At 36.9% G+C, this 12,905-nt stretch overlaps 2 protein-coding genes across 2 annotated transcripts in view; one reads left to right on the plus strand and one right to left on the minus strand.

Annotated features, from left to right (window-relative positions):
• LOC141427161 (uncharacterized) overlaps window positions 1-12,905 on the plus strand; it is a 93,702-nt gene that overhangs the window by 42,780 nt on the left and 38,017 nt on the right. The window lies entirely within an intron of this gene.
• LOC141427126 (uncharacterized) lies at window positions 1,772-8,763 on the minus strand. The gene is made up of 8 exons (XM_074086364.1): window positions 8,634-8,763; window positions 7,521-7,708; window positions 7,101-7,264; window positions 6,753-7,006; window positions 6,470-6,566; window positions 5,963-6,062; window positions 4,075-4,182; window positions 1,772-1,801 (listed from the first exon to the last, which is right to left on the minus strand). Exons 1-8 carry the CDS (start codon window positions 8,749-8,751, stop codon window positions 1,772-1,774), a joined length of 1,059 nt encoding a protein of 352 aa, XP_073942465.1. The 5' UTR covers window positions 8,752-8,763.

Consider the following 12,905-nt stretch of genomic DNA (forward strand, 5'->3'; position numbering starts at 1 on the left):
TGTAACGAACCCCCCCCGAAAAATAAATTTTTGCCTTCTCTCAGGTAATCTAAACTCTACCAGCTCAAAACTAAAAGTTAAAAGCTCAAGCTAAAGTTCAACTCCCTGACTCTAAAGCTAAAAGTTCATTAAATCAAAACTCCTAAGCTCAAAGCTATGACCTACCTATGTGCAGCCTACCTATATAACTAGAGCTTATGAGTCCTACTGAGATGTCCGAAACCTACTATATGATAGCGTGATGATTTGATTTGGCCATGTGATCGTCTAGTGGTTGTCTAGTGCCTAAATAAGATGATTGACCCTTCGTTGTGTCCGTCCTAGGTAACCCATACGGTACTTTTAGTGAAGAAGTAAAGATTGGTTGGTCTGAATTTAAGCTACAACTAATTATCTACCTACCTATAACGCAGCTAAGAACACATTACTAGAAAATAACTAATTTGACTAGGAATATAGAATGCTGTAGTATGTTATGGAATGCTGTTAGGGGAACAGGGGCAAGTTGTATCCATGACTACTTGAGAGGAACAAGTATAGCTATAAAGTATGACCTTCTGAATAAAGCGCATTAATAAATGCTTATGGTAGAACATAGTAAAATATCTAAGATTTAAGGAGATTAACCTAGTGATTATATAGGTCTGTGAAGTTTATTAAAATCATGACTTTAAAACACCTAGCTATAATAACAACCCAAGATTTCTAAAATGCTAAGAAGGGAAGAACACAGGATTAGTAAAAACACAGTGTAAATAAAAACAGTAAAATAAGCCAAATGAAAACGTTTAATAAAACACAAACAAAATGAGAATAAAATAATGTTTCTTTTGCTATAGTATAATGGGGATATACAGAATACTACCCACACTATAAGATATATATGTGAGCGATAGGTAGAACAGGAATATGGTATTATAAGTTTTCCATTTTACTTCAGCAATTGGAAATAAGCACACAGAATTAAATGGATTAGTTAAGTAAATAAAGAGCATTCTAGGCTCAAATGCAGGATAATAAAGTTGTATATAGGAATATACTTATGTGTCCACCAGGTGATAAAATTCATAAAGTCGGTATATACAAGTCAATTAGAATAGCATTTGGTTTTTCCTTCCTATAAATATAATGGTATGGCAAAAGTACTCTTGCTATAAATAGTTTATTTAATTGATAAATTAACCATAAGAATTTATATGACTTCTATTTAATAATAAAAGCTCACAACATTCCAGTGATTAGTTAGTCAATAGTATACAGCAAATTCTCATCTGCCTATCAGTTCTAATTTTTAGCTTTGTTAGTTCCACAGCGGTGGGATTCTAGACTCAAGTGCAAGCTAAAATGTTGTACCTAGGTAAAGTATATAATCACAAGCGAAAATGCATGTCTGTTGTTTGTAGATGAAATATATTTTCCTTTCCAATAATATATTAATGCACTAGGTGTTAGGTTTATTCTTACTATAGCTTGTATTTGTATTGATTGAATTCTCATGAAGAATTATAGGATTTATTTGGGAATAATCTACATCACCAATTTCAACGATTAATTATAAGCTTGAGGTTAATGTAGAAAGGGTTAATATATATATTATATGTATAAATTATTGGCCCCTTACCTCCGACCGTGTTATAGACGGGGTTATAGATTTCAATTTGGGTATTCTTATCCTATCAAGTAAAGGCAGATTATTTGCTATGCAGGTAAGTAGTATTCATTCACTACTATAGATTTATCTAGAGAAATAGAATACCAACCAACTTAATATCTATTGGATGAAGGTAATGGTCTCTCCCGTCTGTACAGTTAAACACAATGTTAGTTACCCACTTTAGAATACTGTAATTAATTATATTATTATCTTGTAAGAATCTGTCGATAGCAGATAGTTTTACATTTACGATTTATTCAGTCTGGCTCTCAGTACATGAATAGCGTTCCCCTGTCAAGAATAGAACTTTGCTACATGCCTAGCTTTGACCAAATATAACACATAAATGTCGAGAATTTTCTGGAATGGAATTATTAGTGGTATCCCATAATTGTGTCAACCTTAGACATAGAAATTTTAATAGATTATTTTATTATTTTTCTATTTTCGTATTAGATGTCCCTAAGCGCACATATAATATATATATAGCACACAACAGTAAATGAGTAAAGTTAATAAGGGCGTACTTACATGACTCGTTGCACCAAGATAAAGAAATACATATCTGACCTCACAGTTCCTGGTTCCTGTGGTAATGAGTGACCGCGGAGATTCTAGCGGGGTTTTCGTTAGCACCGCCAAGTATCCAAAACCGAGGCTCAAATCAGGCCTCACAGATATAAAGAACTAAGCTGGAAGACTAGCAGCGAAAGACCCGAAACAAAAACGCGAGAGCATTGCCCAGCGACATCAGACTCCCGCCGCCTGCCAGCCTATTTACGATCAAAGATATCAAGAGACGGGAGGACTGCTAATAGCAAAAGAACAAACAAAAACGCATGGATACTCCCAGCGACATCGCGCTCCCAATACCAATCCGCAAGCTCCATCAAAAATCAAATCAAAATTAACAAAAACGCGCAAATCACCCAGCAGCGCAACGACCTCCCTTCTCCCAGTTCCAGAACCGAATGCCCCCAAAACCTCCATTTTTCTCTTTCCCGATCGATAATTGAAGAACCTTTCCAGTTTGAATCGAGCCGCGAAAGTCCGAAAGCAAATCGAGTTTGTAAGAGTAAGAAGCGAGACAGGTATACGACTCTGAATAATGAACGACGAAACGAAACGAAGGTTGATTTTTAAACAACATGTAAAAGAGATAAACGATGAGATGAGATGAAGATAGTCATATTAATTTAAAACACCGAACGATGAATGATGGAAAGCGAAGGTGGTTAGTTCTAAGTTTGAATTAAAGTATGGAGCTGTGAAAAACGAAGAGCTTTATTGTTTTATCATCAAGTATATTATATTTCATTTTGAACCCATGTATTACTTGTTAGTTTAAATATAGTCACCCTTTCTTTTAATGTGATCATTTAGGTAAAATAAATAAGCGATTAACCGAATAATAGAGACCAGACATTGGTAAACAGCAGGGCTTATTTAATACATTGTGAACTTTGCAGTAGTTATTTAATTATATGTTTATTTATATTATTTATTCATATATTTGTGAACGAAGCGGTACAAGTGTGTCTGCTTGTCCGTTTCAGTGAAAATCAATTATACCGCCTAACCACAGCCGTAACGAAATTGTCAATAAAATTGAGATTGTAACGCAAATAAATAAGTTGAGGTTCATTTTACAAAAATTTCAGTTCAAGATCAGATGTCATTTTCACTTTTCACCAAATCTAAAAATCATGGAGCTACACACAGTAGGTAGTGATTAATCCGTTTTTTTTCGACTGAGATGGCAAACGAGCAAGTAGGTCTCCTGATGGTAAGAGATCACCACCGCCCATAGACACCTGCAACACCAGGGGGATTGCAGATGCGTTGCCAACCTAGAGGCCTAGATGGAAGATCACTCAAGTGCCAGTAATTTCACTCGGTTTCATTTTATTCCGGCTGTCAGCAAAGTTTACCGAAACACACATAATTTGAATATATTTCCTTGAATTTACTCTTACTGAAAATCTAGAGGTTAGTACCTCAAACAAGCAACATTACCGAAGTTCATAAAATAGTTTAATGTGAAGTTTATAATCGGACAAAGTTGAACGGCAACATTCATTTCGCTTGGTCCATGTTCTCATAGTTTTCCTTGACATCGCACTAATACTCGTATAATAAATGCGAAAGTTGGTAAGTCTGTTTGTTTGTTTGTTACATCATCGCGCCTAAACCGCTGAACTGATTTTGATGAAATTCGGTATACGGATAGTTTGACTCCCGGGGAAGGACATAGGATAGTTTTTATTCCGGAAAATTGCATAATTCCCGCGGGACAGTGAAAAACTGAATTTCGCGGGTAACCGAGTACATAATAAATTTAAATGTTCAGTTTACTTTTGCCGTGATTTATCTTAAAAGAACAGAAAACAGGTGCTCAGCTAATCTAAATAGAAACTGACCTGTGTTTTGATTTCATCACACCACCGGCACAACACGAACAGCTGAAACATGTTGTAGCCCAAATACAAGAAGCTCATGAGGAACTTCGAGACGCTGTCTGTGATCGTCTGAAAATTCATTTACCTACTTATAGCCTTTTGCAACCTACTTATTTTGTCATTAATGGCTATCTCGTGGAGATCTTCGTATTACAAATAACAAGCATGAAGCCAATGAACGTAGAAGTATTAAATTAATTTTCCTTTTTTTATATTTAATAACTTGTAACGAAACTTAACAAAATCGGTTCATCTGCTATGCGGCATACGGATAGCCTCGAAGATCTCAAAATTCTTGTAAAAATTACACAAAGGTAGAATAAATGAGCACTGTAGTGTAGGTACGTACCAAATTAAGCATTTTGTATGTAACAAAATAGTGTCAATGAGGTACTGTATTGATATTTATTATTATTATTATCTATTTTGATCCTCTTTTGAGAAGGTCCACTTTTAATCGTACTTAGGAATAAATTTATTTAAGAACACATCTGACCTGCTTTTTAAAATAAACCCACATATAGCGCTCTTATTATCCGTTTCTGTCTTTTCACTCCAAAATTTATTGTATTTACTCCGCAGCTGCCCCTTATGGAAATTCCCCTCCATTTATCATCCATCGACAATTCTCTTCAGTCTACATTATCCAAAATTCTAAATATTAATTTTGACAATATCGCATGGACCCAAGCGGTATCTCCCAATAAGATTTGGGGGCTGGGTGTTCGCTCCTCGTCTAGTGTGGCATTACGGCTTTCCAGTCCTCTGTTTATGGTTCGCTACCTCTCGTCAGTTCCATTTTAAATGTTTCACAGTTACTCGACGATGAGTTAGCGTACCTGAAGGAGGCCAGAGAAACTTGGGTGTGTTTCATGTCCTGGAGCAACATCCAGTTCTTCGTCATATTCAGAAAGATTGGGACTCCCCTCGGCTGAAAGCAACCCATGCTTCTATTATTTGAAAATAGCCCGGACGTATCTGAACGTGCCCGTCTCTAGCGGTATCAGCCCCGGAGTCAGGCCATTGGCTCAACCCCCTTCTCGTCAGTTAGGTACGTTCTGGATCAAGCACCTTGAGGATAGCAATATCCTTAAGGCTTGGTTGCAGAATTTGTATCTCCCACACTTGCACCTGTTGGTAAGGACGTAGATGAGCTGGGGACGTCATGGCCTCTCATGCCCAAAACGCTGGTCGCTCTATTCCGCCATGGCACCATTAATGACCTGGTCCGCCGCGCGCTTGCCACTGTCTCTGTGCCCGCAATCCTTGACCCGTTGGCATGGCCAGAGACGATGGTAAGCGCCCCGACGGGGTACTCTGGTGCCATGGAAGCTGGGTAGGGCTCTGGTGTGGGACGCAACGTGTGTCGACACTATCGCGCAGTCCCACATTCAGGCAACCCACTCACAAGCCGGGGCTGCAGCTGACCAGCCCAAGTTCTCAAGCGCCGCAAATACTCTTCTCTTTTAAAGGACTATGAGTTTGCGGCGCTCGCAGTCGAGACAATGGGTCCCTGGTCGGCTGACATGAAGGCCTTCATGGGAGCCATGTCGTCCCGGCTGATAGAGACCTCAGGAGACCTCAGAGCTGGCGCTTACCTCTCCCAGCGAATTCTCTAACTGTACAGAGAGGTAATGCCGCCAGTTGTGTTGGGGTCTATGCCGCAGGAGGGCCTCCTAGATGGTGTTTTCTTTTTATAGTTAGGTATATTTATGTTGTTTTTATTAATTTTGTTTCCTATCATATTATTGTTACTTAGGAAATGTATTTAAACTTCGAATTTAATTATTTTTATAACATATTTTTTATAAAACTTATTATGGCTGTTTTGTATAGTAGATTCTCTTACCATCGTGACTTGGAAGCCAGCGAAACAAATTTGCATCCCGCTGGCCATCACTTGCGCCAACATCGGAGCGCTTAAGGTTTTTCGCAATTCCATTGTATGGCTGTTATACAGAAATAAACCATTTGTACGTATTTTAACTGACTTCAAAAAGGAGGTTCTATGTTCCACAGAATATGTGATAGATGGTGAAGCACCAGAAGGACTTCTCAACAATGAACATGGCTGCATCGGAAAAAGGTTTTTTTTTTAACATAACGTGCAGTTGATATTAAGCTTTTGCACTTTGCACTTAAATTAGTTCGACTGTATTAATATGTATTGGCACCTATGAGTTAGTGATTACTAATATTAATGCACTACTGCGTAATAAAACTATAAACAAGAGAATGGCTTATATACGTCCCACTGCAAGGCACAGGCGTCCTCTCAAAATGAGAATACTTTTGGCAGTAGTTCCCACTCGGGCACAGCGCGGAGTGGGAACTTTAGAAACAAGAAAATAGTTACTGTAAAAGTAGTTTATGTTGATCAACTAGATAGCCCAGTCTTCTAAAATACGTCGTCCTGAAGTCCTCATTATGATTTAATTTATCCCGACTGATACCTAAAATAAAAAATAATCCTATTAGACTGTTAAAACTACTTGAAAAATACCTATAAATAAACCTTTTACGCGTTCAGAATGTTATTCAGTACTGAGCCGCGAAGTAAATTAATTAGCCTTATTAGCAATGGTTATAAGCAAGCACTTGTTAAACCTCATAAAGCTTACACATTCAAGTTAATTCACCCCTGAAATCCTTTTCACAGTCAGCTACAATTTTCTCGAAGCAGTCGATCAAAACATCGTATTGACAAAGTAAGTGCATGAGATGAGCTTGCATGATAACGTCATTCGTCATGACGAAATAGGCGACGTAGATGAACGCAATCATAGTCGTCAGGAACGCGACAGGGTAGCGCATAGGAGTGCAGAAGTCCAAGGGAAGCCGCACGGCCACCATCAAATTGCATTCGACATCGTCTATTAAAGGGTATACGAACCTAAAATTAATAAATTGCTTCAAGATCAAGATTCATCAGTTAGCATGCGGAGGCTATTGCTTAGGTATATTTATCACTGATATTAGGAACCCACCACATCGTTAAGGTGCAGGTGCCCAATAGATATATCACCTTCAAATATTTCTCACTTCTCAACCGCCAATATTCCACTAGAGCCATTCTAACTGGAGTCGAAGTGTCGAAATTAGACGATTCCATGGAGGCGGCTAGTTTCTTGTAAATGTGTTTATGTACTCTCTACAAACATAAAGCATGGTGTTTTACATAAAAGTATATTTTAAAAAAGTATGATATATAACATAGCACAGTTTCTACAAGCAAATTCTATTTCTAAACTCTTAATTTTCACCAAATCGTAAAAGGTTGAGCTACTATGTAAGAATGAGAAACTATGCAAGTTAATCAGCTTCTTTAGGATAATCAGAAACACGCTACAATTTTGTTACCTACTAAATATATACTCGGCTGATAACTGCGTCATAATGCAACTTACCATGCTCTTAAATCTGACTAAAGCCGTCCACTGAATGACCATGACATTAAGTTGTTCAATGAAGATGTCCAGAAAATGGTAGCTGCTCACCAAGTACCATGTTTCACCGACTCCGAACAAAGTCATCATCAGCTTCACCCAGCTGCTGTACAATTGGTACCCTACTCCATGGTCGGAGTTTGACCATCCTTACAACAAAATAATTCACAGATTGGATCGCTGGAGTTCACAGATACTCATGGATTAATCGGTTCAATATTATATCGATCGATTGAAAACTTTAGTCAGAGGATCATACGATATTTACATTCTTTAAATTTGAAGAAAACACGTAAGAAAAATCTTATTGTATAATCCAATTTAAAACGGGCATTCTCTTTGCTAGACTGACTACAAATAGAAATTCTCTGTAGAAATTTGTCTCCCATACTCATTAAAATAGTTTAATTTTAATTCCTTCTATAATTTAAATATTTAAATGAGAAATTCTTGTATATTTATATCTGTTTAAGACATTATATTTATATATTTATTTGATTTGGGGAGTTCGGATATGGCTCCAATAATTTCAATGAAATTTTCTATGTCGGGGACGATGGACGAACAGTTATTGATCTAGTTTGGTTTTATTATCTCGTGGAAAACGCGTGTTTTTGGGAGCCCGAGTGAAGCTCGATCGCTCAGATACTTAGGTTAGTAAAAGTTGTATTATTTTATTGCATTTTGTTTTGAAAAATATTAAATGAACAATAAGTTGCAACGTATTTTTTTTTTCTATTGTCTACTCCAAAGTCAGGGAATATATTATATTATATTTATTTGTCCTTTGACTAATCTATAGTTTCTGCGTGATTGATCAAAATACATAAGTACATCTTATACTGAAAGGTTTAATTCGTAAGATACGCTTTACAAAAGGAGGCCTGTGTAATTGACTTCAGACTATAATTTAGTTTTGTACTGCGGGTATTTGAGACAGAATAAACAGGGAGGATTCTCCAGCGCGGCACAAATAAAGCAAAAAACATTCTTGTTAAGCAATACCAGATTGTAATAATGGAATTTCTTTTCAATATAAGTTGTTAAGGGAATTTCTTTTGTACAATTATCCACCTGTTATATAAATGACGCGGTAGACAGACTCAAAGAACGCAGTTTCCAATTTCCCACTGGAATCCTCTAGAGCTTTTGTAGGGGTTAGCCTCCTCCACAGAGATGCAAGGAGAGCCATTGTTTTACTCGATACCGGTTCTAAGTGGACTGGCAAACTTCAATAGAAACTTACCCGCGCCGTCTAAAATTATATCCAGCCAAATTACACGTGCTGGATAGTAATTAAATGTAGATCAGATACGGCCGCGTTTCCATTTCAGGTCCGAAATTGACGCTTCGCCCCCGGCGGATGATCCTCGTTTATTTACTTTTATAACAAGGTAGGTATTACTTATTATTAGTGACCACCTCCAAAATTTCAGGCTGCGACCGCGCCTGATTTAAGTTTTATGGTTTAAAAATTTATCGTAACTGTATTTCGATTTACTTTTAAACAGAATAGATATGTGAACTCCGGCTTTGAAAGTAGCACAGAAAATATTTGGTTATTACATTTTTGTTAATAAATATTTATACATCAAAAACTTCGACAGTGCGCTATGCAGGATGTCGCAGTTTTCCTGTGTGACTACTAGATGGCGCTAGGAGTCGGTATTAGAACTGAGCAAAAACAATCATTTTTATTCCAATCAAAAAAACATTTTAAGTTGTAGTTGGTAAACCATCAAAATTGTTTACCTATTGGTTGTATAACTATAGTGTGAGTACATAAAGCTGCTAAATATTTGTGTTTCTGTCATCAAAAGATAAGCTTGCCGCGTTTCCATTGTAGATTATCCTTTTTATTGTTTATTGGAAACAAAAAAAGAAATAATAACACGAAATAATATTTACCATCAAATAATATTTTACTGGCTTTACTTTACCCACATCTAACAAATCGTCACCCAGTAAATGAAATTAAATGGAATAGTTTATTTTGCTTTGTAACAATTGACGTACCTACTCAAACTTATTTAAAACGAGATATTGGTTTTCTCTCGATAGTGGAAAAGTTTCTGTTGAAACTTATAGGCTTATGGAAAGTAGGAATGAAATTCCTTTCACATACCTACTTTGAACAGGGCTGTAAAGTTATCTACGCTCACAGAGATAGAGACAGATATGACATGATTGAGTGTTATAATAAACTGGACCAAAACTGAATTGAACTCGTTATCAGTTTTATAGTGCGATCAGGATTTTGATGAACGTGATTAATAATTTTGGGCAAGGGTGTTTATGCTGTGGAATTGTAAACAAAAACGAATTGTTGAAACGAAATTATGGTTTTACAAAAATGCTGCTGTTTTTGTCTAGACAAAAGTTTATTTTACCTACTTCAAAAAAAAGAAGAGGTTCTATATGTACGACTGTATGTATTTTTTTTGAAAATGAGGTTCAGATGACCTCTATGCTTGACTGTCTAAAGTAACGGGGTCTTATCGGGATCTAATGTCTGGTGACATCGGTCATCCCCGTACCTATACACGGTATAGTTGCTACCTTTAAACGTCTACAATAGTACCTACTGTTTATTCTGTGAGACGTCTTGCACGATGATTTCCATTATCGGTCACGATGATCAAAATCCTTATTGAAAACAGGCCGTATTGCCTAACGATTCTAGCGCTCGCGATCGCAATCAAATGTCAGATTTCCCAAACAATAGCTGCCATTTGATTGCGATCGCGAGCGTCAGGAGCGTTAGGCAATACGGCCTCAAACCTTTCTACATAACATTAGCAATTAGGCTTTCTATACCTAAGGGTATTATTGACTCCGAGTTGATGATTGACTTGTCACTACTCAGTTCATCAGGTGTAAATTGAAATTATAAACTTTGACATAAATTTGAGAAATCAAACTTGGCTGACAAGAAACTTATAATTAATACGGAAATTCAGGCTCGACGGTCACGAATTGATTCGGTGGTTGGTCGAGGAGAAAATTATTGGCGATTGGACCAAGCATTTTACATATTATTTAATACATTTTGATTTAATACATTAGACGATGTTTACTTGAATACGAGAAATTTGTCTTTTCAAAAGATTTGATTCTAAGATTTAATTAGCGACATGTTAAAAAAAAGTAATACAACATGATCGAGTGATCAGAAGAAAAGTGGGTTAATTGACAGAGAGAAAACGAAAAGATTGTCCATATAACCACCATTTTCGATTGACTACTTCTTCTTCTTCTCTTTTAAAATATGGTTTTTCTGTCCTAATTAATAGGACAATTTCACCAGTGTCAAGGTAAACTCTCTTTGAGAGGGACGTTGTACGGTAGTTGTAGTTTTTGCAACTTGATAGTAAAATTCCAGAAACCATGTGGAGACCACTTGCGCATTTAAAAATGTTAGACACGAGAGCAATATACAATTTTGGGATCACTGTTCACTGTTAAGGTTAATCGCCGCATAAAACACTATCAAAATTATACTTCAACTAGCCAAAGAAACAGAAATAGCAAAATTAGATATTGTCTACATCCGCCATCTTCGAATGCTACAAATCGAATCTTCGATTGACTAATCAGTTATAAATTCGTATTAGCCTAGTGGTTCGACCTACGGCTCTCAAGTAGAGGTCATGGGTTCGATCGAACCTTCTGTTTGAGTTTATCAAAGTTTATGTGTAAAATTAAATACTTATGTCGAGACAAACGGACGAACCAATCAATGACGTACTCAATAGTAAAGTGTACTCGCTCGCAAGTACTCTCTAGTATCGTGAGAGCAAGATACAAAATTATCATCACGTCAATTTCAACACGAGGCATGCATACAATATTCCAAATGTAATCAAATATCTTTATGATAGAATGCAAATGGGCACAGTTTATCTTGCATTTCCCGTTGTGTGTTGCATTCTGAATACTAATTACAGGCCAGTAGTTGTATTGGAACGTAATTTAAAAAAAATAGCAATCCTCTCTTTTTATGTGTGTTGGCAACACCGTGTCCCTTGGCCTCCGACCTCTGACCTAGCCGGTCATATTAATATTAATATAATTAAGATTGTAACTAAATGATTTAAATAAACCACTGAAGACCATAATAATATTCTTTATTTAACAACAATACATGGCGCAGTCGGAGAAGAACAAAGATTACGAAGATTAAAGAAGATTCCCACACACGTGTCACGGCGAACCGGCGAAGACGAGGTATTTATTGAAGTACACCAATAATATTAATTATGGCAGATAAAGAGCCTCAAATAGAGTCCATAGCCCATGCAGGTGCCGTTCAATATACCTTGCCTCAAGGTTTGAACTTGGAAAATCTCGACAACTGCTGGCCTCAATGGCAGAGGTTTAAGCACTCGTTTCGCAACTTCATCACTGCGGCGGGTTTTGAAAAGTTGTCAGAGACAAGAAAAGGCGCTATATTAATAAACTGCATAGGTTACAAGGCACAAGAACTGTACTTTAATGTATTAAAAACCGATGACGACCAAGAAAAGGCGAAACTCGAAGATATAATTAAGATATTTGACAGTTACTTCAAGCCGAAACAAAACGAGGTAATTAACAGCTTCAACTTTAATAAAAGAAACCAGGAAGAAGACGAAACATTCGACTCATTCTACACGTGCATCAGAAAAATCGCGGAAAATTGCAACTTCGAAGAAATGAAGGACAGAATGCTACGTGACAGAATAGTGATTGGAGTCAGGGATAGGCGCACACAACAAAAACTATTAGAAATCAAGGATCTAAGCCTGGAGCGCGCAATTGAAGTCTGCAGATCGGCGGAGCTCTCCAAAGAACACATCAAGACACTGAACAGTCCGTCCAGGGAGGTGCTTGCAGTCCAGTCGCAGTCGCAGACCCAGTCCCAACACTCACACTCCAACAATAGTAATAAAGATAAGTATCATAGATTAAAAAAGCCGAATGTATTCAATAGTAATAATAATAACTTCCATAGTAAAAAATATAATAGCAAACATTACATGTGTCTGAAATGTAAAACCGAGCACGGGCCAAAAAATTGTCCGGCTTATGGTAAAACTTGTGGCAAATGCCAAAAGCTCAACCATTTTAGTGTTGGGTGCACTTATAATAAGAAGGTGCATAATATTAATAATAATGAGAGTGATTCAGACAATAATATTCATGATTTATGACTAGTCTGCTCCATAGATCTCAGTAAAAATGAATGGACAGAGCTATTAAGAGTGAATAATAAAAGAGTGTCGTTTAAGTGTGACACAGGTGCGCAGATCAATGTGATCTCACAGCATGATCTCAATAAACTTGTCGATGATGAAAATAATATTA

Source organism: Choristoneura fumiferana, chromosome 4 (genome assembly GCF_025370935.1).
Source record: "Choristoneura fumiferana chromosome 4, NRCan_CFum_1, whole genome shotgun sequence".
Classification (NCBI taxonomy): domain Eukaryota; kingdom Metazoa; phylum Arthropoda; class Insecta; order Lepidoptera; family Tortricidae; genus Choristoneura; species Choristoneura fumiferana.

Coding starts and splice junctions, on each gene's coding strand:
- LOC141427126 (XM_074086364.1), bottom strand. CDS start 8,751: ATGGCTCTCCTTGCATCTCTGTGGAGGAGGCTAACCCCTACAAAAGCT. Junction 7,709..8,633: donor CCGCGTCATTTATATAACAG/GTGGATAATTGT, acceptor TTTTGTTGTAAG/GATGGTCAAACTCCGACCAT. Junction 6,063..6,469: donor CAACATAAACTACTTTTACA/GTAACTATTTTC, acceptor TCTGTATAACAG/CCATACAATGGAATTGCGAA.